At 47.7% G+C, this 26531-nt stretch overlaps 1 protein-coding gene across 3 annotated transcripts; it reads left to right on the top strand.

Moving 5' to 3' along the window:
* STMN4 (stathmin 4) lies at positions 1579-25286 on the top strand. Of its 3 annotated transcripts, none has more exons than XM_005684035.2 (7): positions 1585-1682; positions 17027-17105; positions 18449-18544; positions 19814-20022; positions 20937-21128; positions 21824-21877; positions 24694-25281. In XM_005684035.2, exons 2-6 carry the CDS (start codon positions 17093-17095, stop codon positions 21842-21844), a joined length of 531 nt encoding a protein of 176 aa, XP_005684092.1. In that variant the 5' UTR covers positions 1585-1682; positions 17027-17092; the 3' UTR covers positions 21845-21877; positions 24694-25281. The 3 variants fall into 3 exon arrangements, with proteins under 3 accessions (XP_005684091.1, XP_005684092.1, XP_005684089.1); XM_005684032.2 differs by lacking the exon at positions 21824-21877 and adding an exon at positions 19226-19306; XM_005684034.2 differs by lacking the exon at positions 21824-21877 and having other exon boundaries at positions 1579-1682; positions 24694-25286.

The raw sequence follows: 26531 nt of genomic DNA, 5'->3' as shown, positions 1-26531 counted from the left end.
TAGAGCATAAGCTCAGTCATTGTGGCACAGGGGCTTAGTAGCTCCACAGCATGTGGGATCATCCAGGATCAAGGATCGAACCCATGTCTCTGGAATTGGGAGGTGGATTCTTTAACCATTGAGCCAACAGGGACGCCCTCAAAGTAACCTTCTGTCATGATGTCTATTCTTAGTCAGTAGGGCTGTGGTGGTGGCAGGTGAGAGCCCATGAAAATGATGGTGGTTGAACAAACCTTCCTCTGAAAGGTTTCCCAAATGTGGTGGAATTGAGACCCAGGCTACAACCTGGATGAACCTTGAGGATGTTCTGCTGAGTGAAGTAAGCCAGACAAAGAAGGACAAATACTGTGTGATTCAACCTACATGAGGTAATAGATGAGGTAATGAATTTACTAGAATAGGTGAATTCATTGAGACAAAAAATAGATTCGAGGTTATGGGAGGTTGTGGTGGGGAGAGGGAGTTAGTGTCTCATGGAGGCAGCATTTCAGCTCAGGAAGGTGAAAAGGATCTAAAGATAGGGGATGATGGTAACATAGCCTTGTGAATGTACTTAATGCCACTGAACGGTGCACGTAAAAATGGTCAAAATGGTAAATTTTAGGTTATGTGTATTTTACCACAGTAGCAGAAATCACCTCCCCCGCCCAAAAGGGGGTGGTGAGGTGAGGCTGGGTGGAGGATTGCTCTGTCCCGGCCATGGGGCGTGGGGGTGCAGGGCTCATCTGAGGCTTTGATGGAGAGCAGTGTTCTCTGCCCCTAACTGCCTCACTCTGCCACCTCCAGCCGCCTGTGGTGTTGAGAAGGCTGTGTCCCGGCGCCCCGCCCCTGATTGCTGAAGCCACTGCGGATGCCCCGTCACCTCCCTGTGGGGTTCCACCTCATTTGGGAAACCCCAGGGTGGTGACCACCCTCAGCATCAGTCATGCCTCCCTCCCTCTGGAAGGCACAGGTATGTGAGGCGGACTGTGAGGACCCACCAGTGCTGGCCAGGTGGCTACTGCAAATGTGTGGCCCACGTGCCAGCCAGCTGGCAAGAAGGTGGCTCTGCTCTCCTAGGACCACCATGTCGCTCCCACACCAGCTCCAGGGCCTGGGGTGCTGGCAGCCCCTCCTTGCCTTCTGACTCACTGTTCAAACCCACCAGCCCTTCTGAAAGAGCTGGAAACAGGCACAAAGCCCTCCAGGGAGCTATTTTTAGGGTTCATCTGTTCCTTTTGATTTCTCCTCTAGATTCTATATTCTCCCACCCCCAGATCAGAAAAAGCTAAAGATTCTGGACACCATTCATCAGCCCCTCTGTCCAGGTGCTCTTTCTTTGCTGGGCAGCTCAGTTCGCAGGCTGGGGCCTCACCTCCACCTTCCCGTACCACTCCTTCTCTCTTTCTTCTTCCCCAACCTCACCCTCTGGTTCCCCAGCTCCAGAGGCAGTGCAGAAGGCAAGCTATTTGTCTGACATCATCTTCTACTCCCTGGTCTGCTAAGAGTTACTCACTCAGGCAATCCCTGTTCAGCCAGAGGAGACTGTCCAATTGCCAAGCAACCCACTGTTAGCCAATCACAGAGCTTGGAGGTGATGTCATGGTGAGAGCTGAGCAGTGGTGCTGATGTGGAGAGAAGCCCAGGGTACCACTAATTGAGGGAGTGAAGAAGGCAGCAGCTCGCATCTAACTGGACTGCAGGTAAGTAGAATGGAATGCAAATTATTTGGGGCTTTTCATACAAAAGAAAAGGAAAACAGCAGCTGTAGAGAGGAGAAGCAAGGAGTCTGGTATCTATTGTGTTGCCTTTTGGTTTCACTCAGTTCAACTTTGCCAAATCCTGGGGGCAATGGGGTGAAGCGTAAAGGATGGTGCCTGGCAGAGGGGCGAGGATGGGCTCCAGGAGTCTCTTCTATTCTGGACCTCAGGGGACAGAGGATGGGTGGGAATCGCCAGAGCTTCTTACGGATCAGCCATCCACAATGAGTTCTTTCTGCATAAAAATGTTTTGTTGCTGAGGGAGAAGGGTTTTATTCAGAGTCTGGCTTTCTCTGATCATCTCTGGCCCCACAGAGCCCTCGCAAACTGAAAGCAGACTGTGGTTTACATTTCCTTTCTCAGCCACAGCTATTCTGTCTCCCTTGCCCACTGGCAGCCTCCTTTGCTTTCTCCTCAGTCTGTACTGGGTTGCTTTTTTCTCTTGGTTCTAATAACACAATGAGCTCACCATCTCTTCTTGCCCCGCCCCACCCCTGAGGTCAACCTGGTCCTACCTCGGCAGGGACAGATGGCTGTGAGGCTGCAATCTGTGGGAACCCACACCTGCCACACCCTGTTCTCTGCCTGTGGCCCCAATCAGGGCGCGACACCTCCCCAGCCCCAGTGCTCAGCCCCCTGCCTTCACCAGGAGTTTAGGCATTGTCCCCGCCTCATCCCGGGGACACAGGGTTTTGACAGCCAGCGGCCAGCTGTGTCCCTGCGTGGCATGCTGCCTTTGTTTTATTCCTCTTGGAAGGCATGGTCAGTTGTGGAGGAGTCTCAATGTCCTGAAAAGGGTAGGACCCCCTAGGGCAGCATAGAAATATACCAATAGCACCTGTCCAAATGCCTGGAGAAGGGACCCCAGAGGCTAGAATAGTGGTGGGGGAGAGGTGGCAAGCAGTGACCTGTGGGGTGGGTGGGAGGTTGAGGGTGGATGTGGGGGAATCTAGTCTCCACCAAGGCTGAGGCTCCCTCAAGAGGGCGGAAGCCTCTCCCACAGGCAGGAGTCAGGGTGCCAGAGGGAGATGAGATCATCCTTCAGACTAGGGGATAATCCTAGTGCTGGAGCTAGCAGAGAGGAAAGGTCTGATCGGCAGCTCCACTGCACGGAGGTTGAGTCGCCCAGAGACCCTGCCCCACCCTTCAGGGCCAGCCAGACCTGCATTGCCTCGGCTCTCCCATGTCCCTATCTTGCCGCTGGGAAGATCTGTCATTTTCCCTGAAGCCCACTTATCATTGATAGGGCTGGAGCACCTGTCAGCAAGTCCCAGCCCATGTGGGATCCCTGGCTCCACCCAGGCTGCTCAGGGAACAGGTTTGAAATGGGCAAGAATCCTTAACTGCTGGAGGATCTGCCACAGAGCAAAGTAGAGAGTGAGTCCCCCATCACTGGAGGCATCCAAGCCAAAGTCAGATGACCACCCAGCAGGGTAGCTATAGAGGAGATTTCTGCATTGTCTTGGAGATTGGTCTGGATCAGTGTTTTTCAAACTGCAGATTGAGACCTGTTTGTGGATTTTGAAATCAATTTTGTGGGTTGTGACTTGTTATTTTCTTTTTTTAGATAAAATGGGATAAAACAGAGTAGGAAAAAAGTAAAAATGCATTCCATACAGTAGTATTTTCCTATACCATTTTTAGTTGCATATTCTCAGTTATGTTAAATATAAATATATTATTACGTTTATAAATATATTTAATAACATTCATAAGTAAATATGAATATACTTATGTTTATATTTCAGTTATATATATGTGTATGTGTATACATAGATATACATATACATAGATATACATATTTGTGTATATATATGTAAATACATGTACATATATATGTCAGTATCATGGCATATATGTATTGGATCATGATATAAAATGTGCTTCTTTATTGTGGATTCCAGTAAGAAAAAGGATTGAGAAAAACTGGCCTAAATAACCTCTTACCACTTTTTCTAACTATAAGGTGGTAAACCTGTAGATAACTCTTACTAGACTACGAAGTTCATTTAACATTTTAAAAAATTCTTGATTGTGGTAAAATACACATAATATGAAATTTACCATTTTAGCCATTTTTAACTGTTCAGCCAGTGATATGAAATACTTTTGCGTTGTTGTGTAACCATCACCACCATCTCCAGAACTTTTTTAATTTTCCCAAACTTAAGCTGTCCTCACTAAACAATAACTCCCCATTCATTCCACCCCACCCCTGGCAGCTCCCCTTGTACTTTCATTATTGTGACTCTGAGTACTCTAGGTCCCCCATCAAAGTGGAATCCTACAGTAGTTATCTTTTTATGACTGGTTATTAGCAGAGTGTCTTCAAGGTTCATCCCTGTTGTGGACTGTGAGCTTCCTACAAGAAGAAGGAAGGCACTGATTCATTAGTGCCCCGGGTACAAAATAAGTGCCCAAACTCCAAGTGTTGTTTTCAGTGGAAAACTATATCTCTTTAGGGAGAGACAATTCTAAATGACCCATCAAAGACAGAAAAGTCTGGTGTAAGATGGTCCCCTCTGAGCAGACTATGGAATAGATACTATGCTGATGGGCAGTGGGAGTGTCTTTTATTTCTGGCTTCATAGCTAGATTTTACTGTGGCTCAATCATAGACATTCTAGGGGCAAGTGAGTTTAGCTGTCTTCTCTTGTGCAACTAGGTCATTTTAACCACACTTTCCCTGTGGGACAGATGTGAGCTTACTGACAAGATTTAAAATAGAGCAATAAAGACATAAGCTGAGATCCAGTGAGCAAGGTCCTGGAACAGAAAACTGAGACAATGGCAAAGAAGGAGCATAAGAGAGAGCTAGAGAGAAAGTGCCTACATGAAACCAGCCATATAGAATGGGAAAATTCAGATCTTTGGGGTTCTTGGTTTAAAATCATTGAATATTTTTTTTAAAAATCAAGATCAGAAACAAAGGTTTCATTTTTCCTGAATTCCTAAGATCTTCTCTCCAGATCCCCTTGATATTTTTATATTATTTCCCGCTTACCTGGAGACTATCGTTTGGAGATACAGAGATAAAGAATTCCCAGATATTTTGAAATCCTAAGTAGACAGACATTTTGGAGGGTAGGGTAGGGAGGAGAAGAGAAATTTGGAGGAAAATTCTAAAACATGCCATGTGTAATGGCCTGTAGGGAACCAAACTTTTATAATGCCCTGTAGGGAACCAAACTCTCTCCCTTCCCATCTCACCTCCCCACTTTTTCGGCTTGGGAAATAAACATGCATCATACATAACTTAATTTGCTTTTAAAATTAGAATTTGCTGTATTTAGAGATGTGGTAGTCTTGGAAAAAGGTTACTTTTTGTCCTTTTCTTTGGGGGAAGAGTGAGAACCTCCCCCAAAAAATCTTCCTTGACATTTAAAAGAGCATTTTTGAGATGTGTACATTTTCAGTCCCGCGAGAAAGACAGGGAGACACGCAGATAGAGGTATTGGGTCGGCCAAAAAGTTTGTGTGGATTTTTCCATCACATCTGGCTAAAAATCCGAATAAACATTTTGGCCAACACAATACACCATGCCTTCATCCCGATACACACCGATTCTGCTTCCCCAGTAGAACTCACTGGTTTTTTCTATCATCGCAGACTGATCGTTGTATGTCCACTCTTTTAGGGTCCTACTTTTAGTGGTGGGTGGTGGGCTTCTGCCACACTGAACAGATCAGAAGGGGCAGGAATATGGGGGTGGTGGCCTAATTTATAACAGGGCACAGGTGACCTGAGAGCTCAGAGAACAAAGTAGTGAGTGTGAATCCTGAGAAAGGAGCTAAGCACAGACTCTGTGTTGATAGACCCAGCGGGGTGGGGGTTGGGCAGAGTGCAGCTTTCCAGTGGGTCATTTGGGTATGGGGGCCCAGAAATCCAGACCGGGTAGAGAGCATGGTTCAGACTGAGCGTGGGTGAACAGGTGGACCAACTATCTGCTGACTTCATAAACCAACTGGGCTGTTGATCCCACAGTAGGTCTATTTCCTACACCTGCCACCAAACCAGATAGGCAAGGACTCAACAAGGATTCCATGAACCCCTCCTGGAAAAGAATTATTCCAGCATAGTCTAGATAATCAAAGAGTTTTATCACATTAAAGGACTCAAGTACAAAAAAGATGGGGTATTGATAATGACCACCAAGAAAGAAAATGCTAGAATTTAGAGTCATTGTCTAAGTATAATCAATTGCTCAGAAAGGTGAATGCAAATGTTAAACATCTGGAGGCCAGGGAATATATATATATATTAAATTCGTCATCGTATTTCTCCTTAGTACCTTGCCTTGTGCTTATAGTAAATATTTCTCCAAAAGTATTTGTTGAATGAATAATGTAAGAAAGAAATCAATAATGATACTCTAGAACTGAAAATCCAAGTCACTATGACAAAAGTCAGGTTTGTAGGGAGAGGAAGTAAAAGTGTGCTAAAGTTCTTATCTCCTAAAGAAAATCATTAGATACTGTTCTATTCTGCATGTAATGAAATTACATGCATTCCTCATTTTATTGCGCTTCTGATATTGCAGTTTTTACAGACTGAAGGTCTGTGGCAAACCTATGTTGTCAGATGATGGATAACCATCATTTTTTAACAATAAAGTATCTTTTAGACAAAATGCTATTGCACATTTAGTAGACTCTAGTATAGATAAACATACCTTTTATACCTACCAGGAAACCAAAAAATTCATCTGACTTGTTTTATTGCAACATTTGCTTTATTGTGGTGGTCTTCAATGGATCCTGCTACGTCTCCAAGGTCTGCCTGTAGACACAAATGATTTTAACTTCAAGATAAAATCAAGATGTAAAACTTAACAAAGCATCGGAGAAGAATGAAAGAACAAAGAAACCGGAGTAATATTGCAAAAGAGGAGAGTCTCCCTCTCATGTAGCTAAATGTGGGGCCAGAAAGCAGGCTCTGCCCCTCCTACTCAGTCTTGGGAACAACACTGGACCTCTTGGGTCCTCTGTCTTCTCATCTGAACATAGATGTGAACCAGAAGCACTGTAAGATCTCCATGGCTCCTCCCATTTATGGGCACAGAACTTGACTCCTGGAAGTGTTCCCAAATCTGTTGCTTGTTCTCTGTTGACAGTGAAAATGATTTAATTGATTGCACTTGGTAGGTCATGTGTGTGCATTTTAACAGGGACTTTTTGAGGCAATGCCTAACGCAAAAGAGGGCTCAGTGTTGAGACTAGGGTACTTGTGGCTGGGAGGGAGAGTTGGGACAGGCAAGCTCTTGTGTGCCCTTCAAACACATGCCCCAGGCAATCATTCATCTTCCTTACATTTACACTTGGCCTCGAGTCTCAGGAAGTACCATGGAACTGTGATGTTGGGCTGACCAAAAAGTTCATTCTGCACTGTCCATAACATCTTACGGGAAAATCTGAATGAATCTTTGGCCAACCTAATATAGGAAGACTTTGATAAATCCCATCTTTATGGGATCCCATAAATCTCATCTTTATGATTTTCGACTTATATGACTTTAGGCAAATCAAGTCACCTTCCTGAATTGATCGTCTGTTAAGTGGGTTTAATAGTACCTGTTGGATAGAATTTAGAGAGAATGAAAGGATAAAAGTGATGATAACGATGTAAAAATAATAGACATAAACAGAAACTAGAAGGAAATACCAATAGCAAAGAGTAGCAAAATGCCAGAGATTCGTTTCCTTTTCTCTGTCACATAGATGTTCTGAAATGTATTAATATGTCTGTAATTAAAACATTATCAGTAAAAGGAATATATATATACAAATACACACACACACACATGAAAGTGCCTGGCAAGCTGTAAAGCACTATGAAACCTTCTTATTGTGACTAGGAGTAAGATTACAGGGACTTTCTCTATGTGCTGATGCTTCCAAAGGCTTTGACCCCAGGATGTGACACAGAGCTGGGTCCCAGTTCCTTGTTCTCCATCCAGCAACGCTTCACAGAAGCCCATGCCCCTGACTTGTGTGTGTGTGTGTGTGTTTCTATGCTTAAAAAAAATTTTTTTATTGGATTATATTTGCTTTACAATGTTTTGTTAGTTTCTGCTGTAAAGCAAACTGAGTCAGCTATACGTGTATACATATATCCCCTCTTTTTTGGATTTCCTTCCCATTCAGGTTACCATAGAGCATTGGGTAGAGTTCCCTGAGTATACAGCAGGCTCTCATTAGTTATCTATTTTATACTTAGTACCATGAGTGTGTATGTGTCAACTCCTCCATGTGCCTGATTCATATTCTAGTATGTTGATTCTCTTGTATCTATTGAATGGAAAATAAAACTAGCCCCCAAAGCACCATCACTGTGGATTATTTGGGGCTGTCTGTTTTCCAGACTTCATTTTCCTCCTCTCGCTTGCCGACAACAAGCAGGGGCCCCTCAGACTTAGGCCATCAGAGCTCTGCATTTGCCAGCCGGTGATGGCTCCTTATTTCCTAGAAGCACTGTTTCTAGGAAAGGAAGCTGCATTTCTCAGCCTGCTAGGGACAGTCTGGAGGTTATTCTTGGCCAGGGCTCCCACCATTTCTGCCCCTTGGAGCCTCAGAAGCAGACCTAAGCAGGTGCTGATCAGACACTCGTCAGTTCCCCACATCACTTAAAATCACAGGTTGCACATACATGGACAGGCAGGGCCCACTGAACCACACCAAGGCCTTGAGCATCCAGGGATTTTGGTATCCACAGGTCTCCTGGAACAGATTCCCCCAGGAATCTGGAGGACTGACTATATTCTGCTTTGTCTAGTGTCTCTCTGCAAGTCTCAACCGTCCGTTCTTGGCCCATATCCTAATACCTACTCTTTCTCCCTTTATAACATGGTCCTTATTACTGCCAGAGACTTGCCCAAGGCTAGCAGAAACTTCCAAGACTCTAAATTCACACCCAGGGGACCCATTCATTTTTTTCCTTATTGAAAACCCTTTTGGTTATTTTAGGACCTGGCTGAGGGCTTGGGCATGGAATTAAATATTCAACAAATATTGTGGAAAGAATGAAAACCACAATCATGAAAAAATAATTTATCTCTTCTTTTAAAGAAAACCCAAATGAGACACATGACTGCCAATCAGAGCCTTTGGATCAACATGAAATAACCAGGTTTACTGAATGGACATGATATGATTCCATGACATTTAGGCAGCTCGTGCATTGTATTTCAGGTTAATGTTATAATTTCAACAGAACTTTAAAAAATTCTGGTAATTGGCACAAATCAAAAGAGCCAGCTTCCTCTACTGCTTGTGGTTAAAGGAACTGGGTCAGAACTCAGAGCTTCCACAGCATGATTCTATGAGTCCTTTTACTGTCTCTGAACACTCTTGCCAGGGACCACTCTATCCAAACCATTTGGATGCACATTAGCTTTTTTCCTCTGGAAAATAGTCTACAGGGGATTTGACACATTTTGATGGCATTTTCTGGGCAGAGCTTGCAGTGACAAATAAAATGCTTGTTCTCTCAGGTCATATGGATGGTCAGAGATGCCTCCGGAGGTCAGGCATGCACCCAGTAAATGGCCACATGGCATCTGAGAGCTGGATGCTCTTCTCTATTGGCTCTTGGCTATTGATTAATTTATAGAAAGCCTGAGGGCATAAGTCACCATTTCTCATCTTGTAAGAGTCCTTCAGCATCCCTATCACCATCAGTGGCTCTGGTGGGCCCCCCAAGTCTCCCCCACCACCGTATGGGATGTTCCTGTTGTGTGGGAGGAGAGAGGGGAAAGCACTGACTCTGGAATTCAGAGGTTTGGTTCCATCTCTGCCACCAACTAAGTGTGGCGTCTAGAAACCCAGTCCCCAGGGAGGAACACATTGGCATTATGGAAGAGACAGTCGTTGGTTGTGTGTGATCGTTGTGTACCACGAAGGACATTTAGGCTACCTGGTACCATAGGGATGCCTGTAGCACCTCCAGTCAAACTATCCTCCAAAAGTCACATATATTTCCCAGGAGTGAGGTTGCCGCTAGTTGAGAATGCCTTAGATAGTGATGGCCAGTTCTTCCTTCCCTGACATTTTCATGTTCTGGGGGGAACTGAGGCTCTGATCTCTTCACTTTCATTTTTTCCTCCCACCAAGAGATCCCTCCTCTGTCAACAGTCTTGGTTCTAGATCTTCATGGTTGGCTGCCCTACACTCAACCAAGATTTCCTCTTTCTGTGTCTTCTGATGACCTGGACCTCAGCTCAGTGGGATTACTGCTAACTGATTAATTTTACTAATTGTGCTAATGGTTCAATCCATCAACAAAAATGTGTGAATGCTTGCTTTTCCATACACAGACTCTTAGGTGCTGGAGCTGGACTAAGAGTAGGGACCAGTTTGCAAATGGGAAAACAGTGCGGCGTGGGATGCAAACAGTCCAGGGGTTAGCTCATTTAGGCAGACCCTCATCCCTTTGTGCCTCATCTCAGCTTCTAGTCTTCTACTAATCTTTTCCCCAAGCTGGTGCTGCCCAGATGACTCTTTTTGCACTAGCAGTATAATCTAAAGAGAGAGATGGGTTTTAGACTGAAAAATCCAGCTTTGCCCCTTACTACCGGTAGGACTTAAGTGTAATTGACCTGACTCTGTTGAGCTCCAATTTTCTCATTATAGAAGGACCTCAGAAAATAAAATTGAGATAATGCCTATGAGTTTTCTGGTACCAAGGAGGTGCCCAAGAAGTGGTAGCTGTTATTATTGCAATGATCCTCAGCATCATCATTTTTCCTCTTTGTTTGTATTCAAAAGATGCCAGTGGCTTCCTACTGAATAGAAGATAAAGTACCTTTCCCTGGTCTGGAGGTCTCTGATCGTCCTATTCCTAGTCTAGTAACTGGTCCCAGTGCATCCTGCATGCAGCCCAGAGGGCCCTCTCTGTTTCACCAGTAAACCCAGTCCACACACCCAGCACACAGGCAAGTTCCAGAGCCACTGCAAGACTAGAAGCACGGCAGAAGCCACACTGCGTCATGACCCCACCAGCCTCTCACCTTTGCCACCTGAAGCGCGAGTCCTCTCGCCACTGGCTGAGCTTGACCGTACCTGACAGTGCAGGGGTTGGGCTGCCCAGGGAGGCCCTGCCTCTCCAACAACAAGTCTGCACCCATCAGAAATGTGTGGGAGTGAGCACCAGGGCATGGGATGGGGGAGGTGGGGGCGACTGGGAGGCTGTGGTCCTGAACTCTGGCTCTGGTTCTGTGGCTATCGGCTGAGTGATTGAGACATGTTCCCATTCTGTTGCAGGCCCCTTTGAGCTTCTATTGCTGGATATGGTCAGTTTCCTGGTCTTCCTTAGGGGCAACCCAAGGCCTGGAATTTGCCTCTGCCTTAATAGAAAACATGCAAGGAGACTCTGGGAGGGCCAGAGCTGTGCCTCAGCAAGGGTTTTTGCCAGATGATGTTCTGATATCTGGTGTCTTGGATAGAATCTCCGTCCCACTGATGGGCCTGACCTCTTAGCCTTACCCCCTACTCTGGCCTCTATGGTCTTTTAAACTTCACCTGCCTCCCTGAATTCCTAGCATTCTGTCTTCCCTGACCTTGGCAATAATACCCATATTGCCCTTCTCTGGTAGTCCCTGGATAGGCCTGGTTGCCCCACTCCATTGCAGGTATTCTGCTGTGACTTGACACCCCGACCCACACTGTCAAGCTGTTTGACATATTCCACAGCACTGAGGCAAGCATGCAGGGCCCAGGTCTCTAAACTAAGGCTGGTCTGTGGGCCCTTGGGTTCATGGGATGCACCCAGGAGAATGCCCTGGGCTGTTGGTGTTTAAGATGGGAGAACAGAGGATGGAGAGCTGCTTCGAAGGGCTTGAAGGTCAGGGGTTAGCATAACTAGATCTTTCTAGCTGTGAGTGTCCAATCTGGGTGTCATCCACAAGAAACCTGGAGTCCTCAGGCAGCAAGGCTGAGTGCTGGGGAGGGAGTGGGGCTGGCCCATCACCCACATTGATGCCATAGGTTAATTAGGGATGCAGTCAGGCTCGCTGCTGTGGCCACCACTACCCAGGGACTCAGGACCACTTTGCATTGTTGAGCCCTTCCAGAAGAATCTTCCCTCCCCACCCTGCCCCCACCATTATATCATTTCTTAGAACATTCTTTTGAGTCTTGAGTGCCGTAGAAGTGATGTGACTATTGGCCTGAGGATTTATAAGGTTACCATGCACCTCAGGTACACATACACAGATCATCTTTTTTTTTTTTTTCGATTGAGCTCCAAGACATTTGGGATCTTAGTTCCCCGAGTAGGGATCAAACCCATGACGCCTCCAGTGGGAACCCAGAGTCTTAACCACTGGATCACCAGGGAAGTACCAGAGATTATCCTGAGAACCAAATCAGACCATGTGAAAACACTGGTAGCTGAGATACAATGAACGAATGAATCATGGATCTGAATGAATCCTGGCCTTGTTGCTTATCAAGTATATTAGATTGCTTGGGCTACTGCAACAAATGATCGCAAACTTAGCGGCTGAACACAACAAAAATTCATCCTCGTGCAGTTCTGGTGTCCAGAAGTTCAGAAATGAAGATGTTAACAGGGTCTTACTCTGTCCAGAGACTCAGAGGAGGGTTCCCCTGCCTCTTCCACTTGCAGTGCTTCAGGCCTTGCTTGGCTTGTGGCGGCATCACTCCAGCCCGTCTCCACCTTCCCAAGGTCCTCTCTGTGCATCTCTCCCCTGCATGTTTCTTATAAGGGCACTTGTACCACTTGTACAGACAGAATGATCTCATCTTGAGATTCAACTTACTTAAATGTGCAAAGAAGTCATATTCCCAAAGTGCAAGGGTTAGGATGTGGACAGTTTAGGCTCGAGGACACCACTCAAAGCACTACACTGAATGACCTTGGTAATGTCATTTAGCCTCTCTGAGCTGCAATTCACGCCTCTTTAAGACAGGGGTAGTAAGTCCTGCATCACAAGGTTATGATGAAAATTAAAGTGAAAGCACTTGTCACATAGTAGATGCTCTATAAATACACATTTAACGATGCAGATTTCAACCCTGTGAAACTGAGAGCTTGCAACTGCAGATCTCATGGCCATGAATACCTCTGCTCATCTTTTTAAAAAAATTCTTTTGTTTTATTCACACTGCATGGCCTGTGGGATCTTAGTTCCCCTACCAAGGATCGAATGAACCCTTGCCCCCTGCATTGAAAGCACAGAATCTTAACCACTGGACTGCTGGGGAAGTCCCCTCTGCCCATCTTTAGGAGTCTCCTCTTCCCTGCCCTGTCTTCCTTCTCTGCCTATCTGACCTGTACTTGATTTCTCCTGCAATTAAAACTCCTCACATAATATCTTTCATTGATGTATAGAGAGTACCTAGTACATAGACTTTATTAAATCATATCCTGAGGTTAGACTGCCTTCCCCCGAGTCCCCAGGACCATGGAGGAAACAGTAGTTAGCATTCAGTCCTTCCACTGGCTATAAGAGATGAGCTTATTAGTCAGAAGACTTGGACCAGCTCTACACCAACTTGCTGTGTACCCTTAGCTAAGAATCCTAACATCTCTGAGACCCAAGTTCTTCACCTAAAAGTGAAGTTGACAATGCCTGTCTTATCAGCCCAGCCCAGCCTCCTGCAAAGATCGACTGGGATAATGTAGGCAACCAGGACTGTAATCAGTCACATGCTGCAGGAGTATAGGGTCTTAATTATCATTCTCAGCTCAAGCCAAGGGACGTGGTCCCTGATTCTAGGTAGCCATGTTCACAAAAAAAGCCCAGCTTGGTCTCCTTCTTCCTCAGGGTGTTGTACTTACTCTGCCCCCTCTTTCCTATTTGGACCCCCACTTTTAAAAACAAGTATTTACTTATTTTTCTATTGAATTTTTTGTTTTGTCCTTGCCCCGTGGCATGAGGGATCTTCACCAGAGATGGAACCTGCCCTGCCTTGCCCCCTACAGTGGAAGCTCAGAGTCTTAACCAGCGGACCACCCTCACTTCTGATCCATTACCCAGGTTGAGGTCTGAGGCTGTGCCCTCTCCTGGCAAGGTCTCACTCCCTCTCCCAGTCGCCCCATCAAGCAGCCTGGTCATGAGTGGGAGATGGTGTGCAACAGAGCTCATGACCAGAGTGGTTGTTTCTGGGCATTCTGCCTGCATCTCTGCTTGGGGACTCACTGGTGCTGCCAGGATCAACTTGACTCCGAGGACAAAGCCCCATTGTGTTGCATCGGGAGGGGCCCTAGCGGGGACCTCTGGCTCCAAAGCACAAGGAGAACACAGAGGCCCTGAGGGGAACAGAGCCCTTCGAGTCTGGTTGACCTGGTTTCAAATCTCTGCACTTTTCACTTTCTAGCTGAGCGACTCTGAGCAACTCGCACAAACCCTCTGAGCCTCTATTTCCTCGTGTGCAGACGGGGATGACAGTCCTTGCCTGTAGGTGTGCGATACCTGGTAGTGAGCTTGATGTAAAAGGCTGAGGAAAGGAAACAAATATTTATGAAATGCTCCCTTTTGCTGGATGCTTTTCTCATTTTATTTGGACAACTCTGTGCAGAATTAAGATGGGGAGAACAAGGTTAGATGTGTGATGTGACTAGTGACTGCTACAAGAGGGATGAAGCCTGTGTCTGACCCCACACTGGTCCAGCCTTAAAGCCTGGGTGGAGCCTCTTGTTCCCATCCACTCCCCTGCCCATCTCCAGTCAGTACTGATTCTGATCACAGAAGGAAAACACCCCAGTAAGCAAGGAAAGGGGTTCTAAGTTGGTTTCAGAGTCCCTTTCCCTCCTGGGGTGGCAGGCAGTGAGCTCATGTCACCTTCTGCTGGCACAGTGACCACTGAGGATGACTGGGTTTGTCAGGGTTCTCCAGAGAGACAGACCAGTAGGCTACATATAGAAAGAGATGTATCATGAAGGATTGACTCATGCAGTTATGGAGGCTGAAAGGTCTAGCTATCAGCTGTCTGCAAGTTGGAGGCCTGGGAAGGCCGGTGGTATAATCCTGTGTGGATGAGTGCTTAGTCGCGTCAGTCATTTCTGACTCTTTGCGACCCCACGGACTATAGTCCACCAGGCTACTCTGTCCATGGGATTCTCCAGGCAAGAATACTGGAGTGGATTGCTGTGCCCTCCTCCAGGGATCTTCCCGACCCAGGGATCAAACTCACATCTCTTATGTCTCCCACACTGGCAGGTGGGTTCTTTACCACTAGTGCCATAAGGAAAATCCTGAGTAATCCTAGTCCAAGTCTAAAGGCCAAAGAACCAGGAGCTCTCATGCCTGAGGGCAGGAGAAGATGGATGTCCTAGCTCAAGCCAAGAAAATCCTCCCTTTCTCCACCGTTGTGTTCTACTCTGGCCCTCAACGAATTGGGTGATGCCCACTCAAATTGGGTGATGCCCATCTTCTTTGCACAGTCTCTTGACTCAAATGCTCACCTCTTCCAGAGACACCCTCACAGACACACCCAAAGATGTTGTTTACCAGCCATCTGGCCGTCTCTCTTAGCCCAGTCAAGTTGACACAAGAATGAACCATCACAGCAACCAAGGATTGAGTGGTGCCCATGATGGTGGCTCACTGCTGGTTGTCCCTCACTCCACCAGATAGAAGGTTTCAGTATCCTATTGCCTTCTATCTGTCCTCCAGACACGCTCCAGTCTCTTTCCTTCCTGCCTCTCTTGTTTCACCTCCTCCTTCACACTTTCTGGTCCAGCATCAATCAGCTTGGTACCCCCATAGCTTTCTCACCCCGACTCTCTTTTATTGAAAAAAAAAAAAGTGTTCATTTGTTTGGCTCTGCTGGATACCAGCTGCAGCATGCAAGATCTTCAGTTGCATCATGTGGGATCTAATTCCCTAAGCAGAGATAGAACCCGGGCCCTTTGCACTGGGATAGCAGAAGTCTTAACCACTGGGCCACCAGGGAAGTCTCCCTCACCCTGACTCTGGTGTATGCTATTCTCCCAGAAAAAGGTTCTGCTTAATTTTGACTCATCATTTAAGACTCAGTACTGGTGCTGCTAACACCAGGGGTCCTTTCTATCTCCTTGGACCTCATGCAGAGTCTAAAGCCCTGTCTCTGTGGTCCTGCAGTAATCCCCAATGCTGATTTCCATCTCTGCATGAATCACATGATGATCACATTAATATTCAATATTTGTTTCTTTTCATAGTCTAGGATTGTCTTAAAGGGGGTCGAGCAGTGCTTAGGACAGTGGTTCTGGAAATGAGCAAAAGAAGGTGAGGGGGCAACCGAAGAGGTTAATTTGTTGGATTTTTCTTTAGGTTTTCTAAAAGAAATGTATTTCATTTTATTATGACATCATAGAATAACTATACTCTTAATATTCTTTTTTAAAAACTGTAATATATTTGCTTTACAATGTTGTGTTGATTTCTGCTGTGCAACAAAGTGAATCAACTGTATGTATACATATATCCCCTACCTCTTGGACCTCCCCCCGCCCATGCCCACCCCCATCCCACCCCTCTAGGTCATCACAGAGCACCAGGCTGAACTCCCTACATTATACAGTAGGTTCCCACTCTCTATCTATTTTGCACATGGTTAGTGTATATATGTCAATTCTAATCTCCCAGTTCATCCCACCCCACCTCTCCCTACCTGTGTCCAAATGTCCATTCGCTACATACATGTCCGTTCCCTCCATCTGTATCTCTATTTCTGCCCTTCATTAGATCCATCTGTACCAGATGAATCTTTCTGACTCACTTCACTCTGTATGACAGACTCTAGGTCCATCAATGTCTTTACAAATGACCCACTTTCATTCCTTTTTACAGTTGATATTCCACTGTATACATGTACCACACTGCAGAGGTATTTTGATAGCCTCTGTCCACTGTCATATGGTCTGGACAGGAAGGTCCAGGGTGAGAGTAAGAGAAATTCAGGGCACAGAGTTATTTTGTGAATATGTCCCAGGTGATTCTGACTTAGGGTTGGTCTCTCACCTCAACCTTTGCCTTGGACCAGGCCACTGAGCTGCACAAGGAGACAGATGAACATCTGCTGATATATTCAGTTTGGGGAAACCCGTGTTTGAGGCTCGAGGGGTCTTGAGACTGGGAAGTCAATGATGAAACTCTTATTGTGCTTGGAAACTGAACTTGACTGGGGTGATGTGGAAGAGGTGGCTTGGTGTTTGGGGAAGGGAAATTCAGCCTGGAGGTGGGGGACAGATGATCCTGAAATTTCCTCCCTGGTTGTATAAAGACCTTCCTCATGTGAATAACCTGTCAGCTAAAATGCTCTTATTTTTTGGATTTGTGACAGTGTCCTGAGCTGGCAGCAGACTTACCTTGACTTTCACTAGGACTCAGCTCTCATATTCCGGAAAACATGACCCTTGCTGGTAAGTACAAAAACCCACTTATGTTATGGGCACCACAACACAGGATATTTCTGTAAGCACGTGTTTGTACTTACTTGTGCACAGAGAAGATACAAGGCTGACAGGAAATGCACCTAAGGGTTAAAGAGATTATCTCTAGGTGGTGGGTGGGATCCTAGCTGAGCTTGTCTTCCTTTTACTCATCTGAGTGTGTTTTTTGTTTTCTACAATGGCTATGTAATATTTTTGCAGTTAATCCTGCTTTCAATTTGTAAAAGGAAATGAGGGGTGAGTTGCGGCAGTGGGGGTGGGGAAGGGACTGACAGGAGCACACACCAGGGCCTGGAGGAGTTGGGTTGGACTGGACTCAACATATCAGCTCTAGGGACTTCCCTGGTGGTCCAGTGGTTAGGACTCCGTGCTTCCACTTCTGAGGGCCCAGGTTCGAGCCCTTGTTGGGGAACTAAGGTCCTCTAAGCTGAGTGGTGTGGGAAAAAAACATCAGCTCTAAACATGATCTCCTGGTTTCCAAACCTCTCCAGACACAGAGTGACCAGATAGGGGTGGGGGTATGTGTCCAGCCCTCATGGAGGGACACCAGCCCTTTTGGCTTTGACCACTGCATTGGGATGACCAGGGAAGGCTCACAGCCTAACCTTGTCAGCCAGGGAAGGACAGGATCACAGGAACGGTGGTGGCCTTCTTTGCCCTCATAGAACTGCCAAGTACCTTGAGAATGGAGAGCGTGTTGCCTCTATCCTAGAGTGAAAGGAATGGAATATCCTGGGCACGTGGGGGAAATAGACAGAGGTCCAGGGTGCACGCTGGCCTGAGGGCACTGGTGCTTGGGGTCCATGTTGTTGCTGTTTAGTCGCTCAGCCATGTCTGACTCTTTTCGACCCCCAAGGACTGTAGCCCTCCAGGCTCCTCTGTCCATGGGATTTCCCAGGCAAGAATACTGAAGCAGGTTGTCATTTTCTTCTCCGGGGGATTTTCCCTGACCCAGGGGTCAGACCTGCATCTCCTGCAAGTCTCCTGCATTCTTTATCACTGAGACCTGGGAAGCCATCGGGGTCCATACCTGAGGGCATTTTTTGCATTCAGTATCACAAAGGGAGATGATGCACTAGCGAGAGGATAGGGTCCTCTGGGAGCTCTGGCAGGCTCAGGTTCTCATAGGTGGGCAGAAGTGGGTCCAAATCATACACAGGGATTCTAAAGAGAGCTGCTCAGGGCGGAAAGGGCTGTGTCACCGTGCAAGGGTCTGGGTGGTTTGGGTGCCTCTGTGGAGCCTGGTGAGCCCCGGGGTCTGTTTCTGAGTCTAGGAAGGGGTTCGCCCTCTTCACCTGTCTGTGTTTCCACAGCCTACAAGGAGAAGATGAAGGAGCTCCCGCTGGTGTCCTTGTTCTGCTCCTGCTTCCTGGCCGATCCCCTGAATAAGTCATCCTATAAATATGAAGGTACATGAGGGCCACCGTTGGGGGACTAGGGACTGAGGCTTCCTGTAGCTTGTCTCCTGGAGCCCAGCATACCCACCCTAGTTTCCCGAGGTTCCACCCTACGTCACAGTTTCTTTCCCAGAGCCAGTAAAGTCACCGCAGCTGATTCTGGGGGGTCTATGTGCAACGTGATGGTGGGGGTGAGGCTGCAGCCCGGGAGACCAGACAGCAGCTGAGGGTCTGAGTCAGACCCTCTCAGAGTGCCCTTGATCTCAGCTTTTGTTCACCTGTGTGACAAACAAATGTGGTGGAAGATGTAGAGGCCAAGTAGGCAGACAGTCTGCCCTCAGGGACACCTAGCGTAGAAGAGGGACAGTCATGTGTCAATCACCAAACACCCTGGCCCATTGTCTCTTTAGTGAAGGGTTAAGAATGCTCTGAGCGAGTCCAGAGGTGGGAAGGGACTTCTGTGCTTTGGCCACCCAAGGAGTTTCTGGGATGGCCGTGTTGCCCGAGCCCTGTGACAGGTCCCAGGATACGGACAAGGAACATTGATTGGCCATGTCCTGATTGAGGGGGGTTGGTGGTTGGGGAAGCCAGGTCACCTCTTAATTTCCTGGGGCTTAAAAGGAAGGTATGGGTTTGGTCTGGAAATGAGAGATGGGAATGCTCGGGTCACCTGAGATTGCTTTCTCTGTTTAGGCTGGTGTGGGAGACAGTGTAGGAGAAAAGATGAGAGCCAGCGGAGAGACAGTGCTGACTGGAGAGAAAGAAGAGAGCAGGGTAGGAGGGGGAGGGGGGAGAGGTCCTCAGGCCGAGCGTCAGATCTGTAGCGGGGTGAGGAGTCGATGGGCGGTGGGTGGTGAATGCTTCCACGGGCACCAATTTGAAAGTGAAAGTGTTAGTTGGGCCCAACTCTTTGAGACCCCACGGCTGTAGTCCATCAGGCTCCTCTGTCCATGGAATTTCCCAGGCAAGCCAGTTTGAGCAAGAGCCCAGCTAAGAGGGGAACCCTTGTGGCAGAAGCAAAACAAAGGCAGTTGCTATAGCCATGATTAGAAATCCCCTGTCCTGGGGCTCCTGCTCTTAGAGCCAGAGACCCTCCAGTGGCTGCCCACTCCAGACCCATCAGAGCCCAGCGAGCTTGGGTGCTATGTTCAGGACAGACCCAGAACCCTGGCCTTTGGTCAGCCTTGGGGACCCTGGCCCTCCCTCATATGAGTGCATGCTATAGGGGGGCTCGTATGGTCTTCAAGGAGGGGTGAGCAGCCCCTTTTCTGTTCTCTGCAGCAGACACAGTGGACCTGAACTGGTGCGTCATTTCCGACATGGAAGTCATTGAGCTGAATAAATGCACCTCCGGTCAGTCCTTTGAAGTCATCCTGAAGCCACCCTCCTTTGATGGGGTGCCTGAGTTCAATGCCTCCCTTCCCAGACGGCGAGACCCATCGCTGGAAGAAATCCAGAAGAAACTGGAAGCAGCTGAGGAGCGGAGGAAGGTAAGTGGCTCTCCTTATATTCCCTGTCAGGGCATGATGGGGAGGAAGTTGAAGAAGACAGGTTGTGAGCTGGAGTTGAGTCACCACCAACCTCTAGATACGAAGGCAGCACCTCCAGATACCAGGAAGGGAATGAGACACTATGGAGAGAAACAAAGATGTAAAAGCCCCAGGTGTTTAGGAACTTGCTTAGGGGAAGAAGCTGCTATATTACATGCCTCCAAGAGGTGACCTATAGTGACTGGGGTCAACACTAAGGATTTAAGGAAAGGCTGGAGAATTAAGGAAAGGGGTCCTTAACTGGGGGAGAGGGAAGAAGGTCATGGCATGGTATATTGGGTTGGTCAAAAAGCTGGTTTGGGTTTTTGGTTAGCGCTTATGACAAACCCCAAAGAATTTTTTGGCCAACCCGATACTTTCACCCCTTGGTGTGCCTTCCTTACTTTCTGTGGATTCTTATGGTTCAACTCCAGTGCCGTTTCTGTGTAAGCGTTCCTTCGTCTTTGAAGCTGAAAATGATGATCACCATTGAATGCCTATAGCACTTCATTTCTGCCTCTCAAGGCATATGTCACACGCTAGCCTGGGTTAGAGTTATTTATATATGATTTGTCTCTACTAGACTTTGTTTTTCTTTCCCAAGTTGCCAGAATAATGCCTGTTACACTGTATTGATCACTTTTTTGTGAACGAACGAATGGATGGATAGATGGATGAATGATGGCAATGAGAAAAAGAGGACTGAGAGCCCAGTAGGAGAACCCAAGAAGCATCTTTGCTTCCTGCCAGCAGGCCAGGGGCCCAGGCTCAGGGAGGTGTGCACTCTGGGTTTGCAGCTCTTAAGTTATGATGATAAAATCACACCCTGGCTTGCTCACCTGCAAGGGCCTCCTTTTCACTTCATGCTCCCACAGTACCAGGAAGCAGAGCTCCTGAAGCACCTGGCAGAGAAGAGAGAACACGAGCGGGAGGTGATCCAAAAAGCCATCGAGGAAAACAACAACTTCATCAAGATGGCAAAGGAAAAACTGGCCCAGAAGATGGAATCCAATAAGGAGAACCGGGAGGCCCACCTTGCTGCCATGTTGGAACGGCTGCAAGAGAAGGTAAGAGGCCTTGGATTGGAGAGGAGACTCCTGGACTTGCTCTTCCTTCCATGGCAAGTACAGTGGACATGCCTATCATTTCAGGGAGCAAGTAGCCTCAGGCAGGAGTGGCCACATTTCTGTTAGGTTAGATCCTTAGAGAGTTCCAAGGAATTACTTGGGAGATGGCAGGCAAGAACCATAAACTGAGCCAAGAACCATGAACCAACGAACCAAAAACCATGAATTCCTTGGGGGGATGAATTGTCCAGCTACACAGTTGAAATTTCTCATTGTCCGAGGGAGATTAGACCACTTATCTTCCAGAGAAAGCCTGTCGAATGCTTTTGTACATTCCTGGCTTCATCCTTAAATGCCCTGATTTGATTTAATGAAAGATGCTGACTTGAGCTCTTGGCTTGAGGCCACGGGCATAACCAGCTGAGCTGCCCACTGAGCAGGAAACATGATCCTCTCCAGACCTCTTGATGTGGACTGAGTGAGTCACCGGTCTCTCCAATATTCTGCCTTTTGTCAATAAACCTAACGATGTCACCTGAAAAGAGAAACGTGAGAGATGGGGGTTGGTCCCGCGTGTCAGCAGAAGCACAGCCCATACTGCTGAGAACACGCTGGCCTCATTTCCTGAGTCCCGAGGCTGCCCCAGTTTCTCCTGCGGCTCCTGGGAGAGCTCCAGCTCTGTGTTTTATTTCCAGGCGCCGCCTGCCGCGCGGTGACTCCCGGGACCCGATCGGTGGCCTCATCCCATGGTGAGCAGCGTGGTCTCCGCTCCTTCCTGCCCATCTACCTAGAGTCTCAGGCCCTTGGCACAGCTACTAGAAAGATCTGGTTTCTTCACAGGGGATCTGGATGTTGTGTAGGCCCTGCAGCTGGCCAGCATGTGGCAACCCCCATCCACTCTCTTTCTCCATTCTTCAGGGGGCAACGAGCCCTCCATAAGTATCAGATGGGAGGGAAGTGTTCTGGGTCTGATTTCAGGCTTCCTCAGTTATTGAGAGATGGGTAGGAACAAACTCTTGCAGGAAAAAGAAATCAGGGATTGGGACAGGATGTGGCCTGGGCACTCCGGCTAAACCTGAGACAAATACTGAGGATAAAGCCATGATATACAATTTGAAAGACTGCAAAACACTTTTATTTTATCATACCCTATCCTCACAATGCGATGAGCAGGACGGGCATTATCCTTATTTTACCAGTAAGAATCCATGTCAGAAGAAGGTCCAATGACTTGCCCAGCATCACATAGCCACTAAGCAATGGAGCTGGGAACAGAACTGAGTTCTTTGACTATGAGTCTAGGTGGCTTGTTTCAGGAAGACCAGGCCACAAGCATCCTGCCAGCCTTTTGTCAGATAAGGAGTCAGTTGGAGGCCAGGGAAAGGGAGTCCAGGAACCTAGGGATCCGTCCAGTGAGCAGATACAGGGAATAGAGAGAGAGAGGCTGGGAAAGTCCAAGGTCTGGAGGAAGAGCTGTGGGGGTGAGATAAGCCTCAAAGGAGCACGATGTTAGAGCAGATGTGTGGGTGGGCCTCACTCCTCTGGGTTCTTGACCCCCTTCGCCTTTGCCCACCGGTGAAGACAGGAGGTAGGATGAGATAGCTGTGTGGTGTCTGCTCTGCTAGGCACCTATAACAGTGCCTCTGCATCAGTACTTGTGTGAGTCACCAAGTGTCAGCACCAGACTTATCTGGGGTAAAGCTGAAAACTATAGGTACTTGGACCCTAACCTCAGACCCACCAATCTTGGCTCTCTAGGGATGGTGCCTGAGGATCTCAGTGGGTTTTTTTTTTCATATTAAAATTTTTTATTAGAGTATAATTGCTTTACAATGTTGAATTAATTTCTGCTGTATAGCAAAATGAATCAGCTATACGAACACATACAACCTGTCCCTCTTGAGTCTTCCTCCCAGCGCCCCTCCATCTCACTCCTCTGGGTCATCACAGGGCACTGAGCTGAGCTCCCTGTGTCAAACAGCAGCTTCTTACTAGCCATTTTACACATGGTAGTGCACATAAGTCAATGCTACTCTCCCAGTTCATCCTGCCCTCCACTCCACCCTCCCCTGTGTCCATGTAGGGCCTCAGTTTAATAAGCTTCCAAGATCATGCTGATATGTGGCAAGGTTGAGAACCACTGCCCTAGATGTACCATTCCCCATGCTTTCTCCAGGGCCATGGAAAGTTCTAGGGTCTCTCCAGGGACATATCTGTAGTCTAAGGTACCTCCTGGGATCTTGGGCTGCCTCAGTGGGTCTCCCCCAGGCTGATTCATACCTGGATGTGAATGGATAGAAGGCTCTGGCAGAGACACACTTTACTAAGCATCTATTATGTGCATGGTGCAAGTTGAGGAACTGGGAGATACTAATACAAAGAGGAAAAGGCATGCTCCCTGCCCACAAGGAGGACCCAGATGTCTTCACCATGATCAGGGATGGAAAGTAGACCATGAAAAGCCCTAGAGGTGAACCCCCAAATCACAGAATTCTAGAGGTAAAAGAGCTTCCTTTCCATTTGTTGTTTAGTGGCTAAGTCACGTCTGATTCTTTGCGACCCCACAGACATTAGCCTGCCAGGCTCCTCTGTCTGTGGAATTTTCCAGGCAAGAATACTGGTAGCCATTTCTTCCTCCAGGGGGATCTTCCCGACCCAGGGACTGAAACCAGGTCTCCTGCATTGCAGGTGGATTCTTTACCACTGAGCCACCGTGATGTCTGTAGCCCTCCCTGAGCCTGATCAATGAAGTGAGTTGGTCAAGGTCACACAGCTGATGGGCCTTTGAAGTCAGAGCCCATTGTTTGGTTTGATGATGCTCAGAAACAAAGGGAGCTTCCCTGATGGTTCAGACAGTAAAGAATCTGCCTGCAATGCAGGAGCCCAGGGTTCAGTCCCTGGGTTGGGAAGGTCCCCTGGAGAAGGGAATGGCAACCCACTCCAGTATCCCTGCCTGAGAATTCATGGACAGAGGAGCCTGGCAGGGAAACAAAGAGCTGGATACCACTGAATGACTAACACTCACTTTCAAGAAACAAAAGAAGATTCTCTATCACACTTTGTGGAACTGGACATTTTCCAAAATCCTTTATTTGATTTATGCTTTACAAGCCCTCGTCTTTCATCCAGGGGCTTAAGACAACCTTCACTAAAGAGGTGGACCGGAAACACAAGGGCAGTCCAGTTGCCTGTGTGTAGGGGCCACCTGCAGAGAGTTCTCCTGAGCTACTCCCGGCATTAGGTCAAGCCTTGTGATCAGCCCCCAGATGGCCAGGTGAGGGTGGCAGAGGCTGATGGTCCCTGCCAGGTGGGTCCCCCAGGGAAGTTGTTCCCAGGTAATGAGCATCCTGGGGCCAGAGGCACCAGCAAGCTCGCTCACCTGTCTCCTGCCAGGCTCACCTGCCTCATCTGGCCCCTTCTCAAGATGCCTTTGCAGACCCTGCGTGTCTCTTCCTGTGGTGGCCAGTGGTGACCACACTGTTTGCTTCAACCCTCCAGCCCCTCGGTCTCTCTTTATCCCAGAGTAGTCGGTGTGACCCGACCTTTTCTCTCCCTTCCCTCCCAGGACAAGCACGCGGAGGAGGTGCGGAAAAACAAGGAGCTGAAGGAAGAGGCCTCGAGGTAAAGCCCAGAGGCAAAGAAGTTTCCAGAATGGCCAGACAGCTCCAGCAGCTCCGCAGTTCCGGAGGCAGCCTGGCCCATCGCTGGCTGCTCTCCCAGCACTGGGGTTTGGGGGGAGGGGGGTGGCCAGGGGCGTTTCCTCTGCTTTTGGTGTTTGTACATGTAAAGAATTGACCAGTGAAGCCATCCTATTTGTTTCAGGGGAACAACGATGGGGTGGGAGAGGGGAGTGAAGGAGAGACGTGGGGAAAGAAAGATGGAGAAGGACTCGTGGACATTGCAACCCAGCCCAGGTCAAATCTTAGGCTTTTCTTCACAGTGAGCATCTGGGCACCGCCTTGAAGGAAGTTAACAACAGGCGGTAGAATTCCCAGCAAAGGGCAGAGTCCTGGGTGGAACGAGGGCTGCAGGGCGTGGCCGGAGACGCCAGCAGCAAGTGGGGGGCCCTGTGACGGGGGGGATGAGGTGTGACTGTGTGTGCGTGTGTTAACCATTATCTTTTGATCATCATGACCAACAATGAAACATTTCCTCCAAGTCTCCAGTTCTTTATTTCCTGAATTTGTCCTTTGTGTAATTTATAGAATGTTCTTGAGTTTGGTTTCCCCCCATCAGGGGCCAGATGACCCCTTATTTCTTAATTTGACCATTAGGGCATCTGAAGTGCTGGGTTAGGATGGTTGAGACATGCCATTCTTTGGCACTGTTTGATTTTTCTTCTTCATTTTAACCTGCCACTCCCCTCGCCTCTCCTGGGCTGTTGTATTGAGTTGTACTGAATTGATAAAATTAATATTCCTTTGCATGGATTGACATTCTAATGTGGTCTTCAAGAAGAAAGAGGGCTTCCCTGGTGGCTCAAATGATAAAGAATCCTCCTGCAATGCAGGAGACCTGGGTTCGATCCCTGGATTGGGAAGATCCCCTGGAGAAGAGAATGGCTACCCACTTCAGTATTCTTGCCTGGAGAATTGCATGGACAGAGGAGTCTGGTGGGCTACAGTGCAAGGAATTGAAAGGGCAGGACACAACTGAGTGAATGAAGGAAGGAGGAAGTCTGCCTCACGTGAAGGGTATGAGATGCTGCTGCTGCTGCTGCTGCTGCTAAGTCACTTCAGTCGTGTCGGACTCTGTGCGACCCCATAGACGGCAGCCCACCAGGCTCCCCTGTCCCTGGGATTCTCCAGGCAAGAGTATTGGAGTGGGTTGCCATTTCCTTCTCCAATGCATGAAAGTGAAAAGTGAAAGTGAAGTCGCTCAGTCGTGTCTGACTTTTTGCGACCCTATGGACTGCAGCCCACCAGGCTCCTCCATCCATGGGATTTTCCAGGCAAGAGTACTGGAGTGGGGTGCCACAGATACTGAGCAAGTGAGGAAATAAAGTTTGTTAGTGGAAAGCAGAGAGGATCATTTCATGATCCAGAACATGGAACCACATCTGGGAAAGGGGTCTCCCTACTTCTCTCCCCGCAAACAGAGGGGGTGGGGACAGCCTGTATGTGAACAGGGTCCCAGGGCACCTTGCCACCCTGCCCTTCCCATTGTCTTATATAACTCTGTAAATAAATCTTTTTTCTTCCCACTAGTGGCACTATAATTTAGATTCATTTAGAATAGGATAACAGGAGGGATCAGAGATGTCATTTTGTAATTGTTTGGCAAGAATTTTGATTAATACATGGAGCAGACACAACTCTTCCTTTGAGCGGGTGGAGACAAGGATGATAGATTTACACCAAGAGTATGTCCACACCACACTCAACTTCTGAGTGTAAGTGACAA

This window comes from Capra hircus, chromosome 8, assembly GCF_001704415.2.
Source record: "Capra hircus breed San Clemente chromosome 8, ASM170441v1, whole genome shotgun sequence".
Taxonomy (NCBI): domain Eukaryota; kingdom Metazoa; phylum Chordata; class Mammalia; order Artiodactyla; family Bovidae; genus Capra; species Capra hircus.
The sequence above is the reverse complement of the archived record's forward strand: the minus strand, read 5'-3'. Positions and strand labels throughout refer to the sequence as shown.

Excerpts from the sequence above, each read along its gene's own strand:
- STMN4 (XM_005684032.2), top strand. Across the intron at positions 18,545-19,225 it reads GTCATCCTATAAATATGAAG|GCTGGTGTGGGAGACAGTGT; the intron begins GTACATGAGGGC and ends TTCTCTGTTTAG. Across the intron at positions 20,023-20,936 it reads CAGCTGAGGAGCGGAGGAAG|TACCAGGAAGCAGAGCTCCT; the intron begins GTAAGTGGCTCT and ends ATGCTCCCACAG.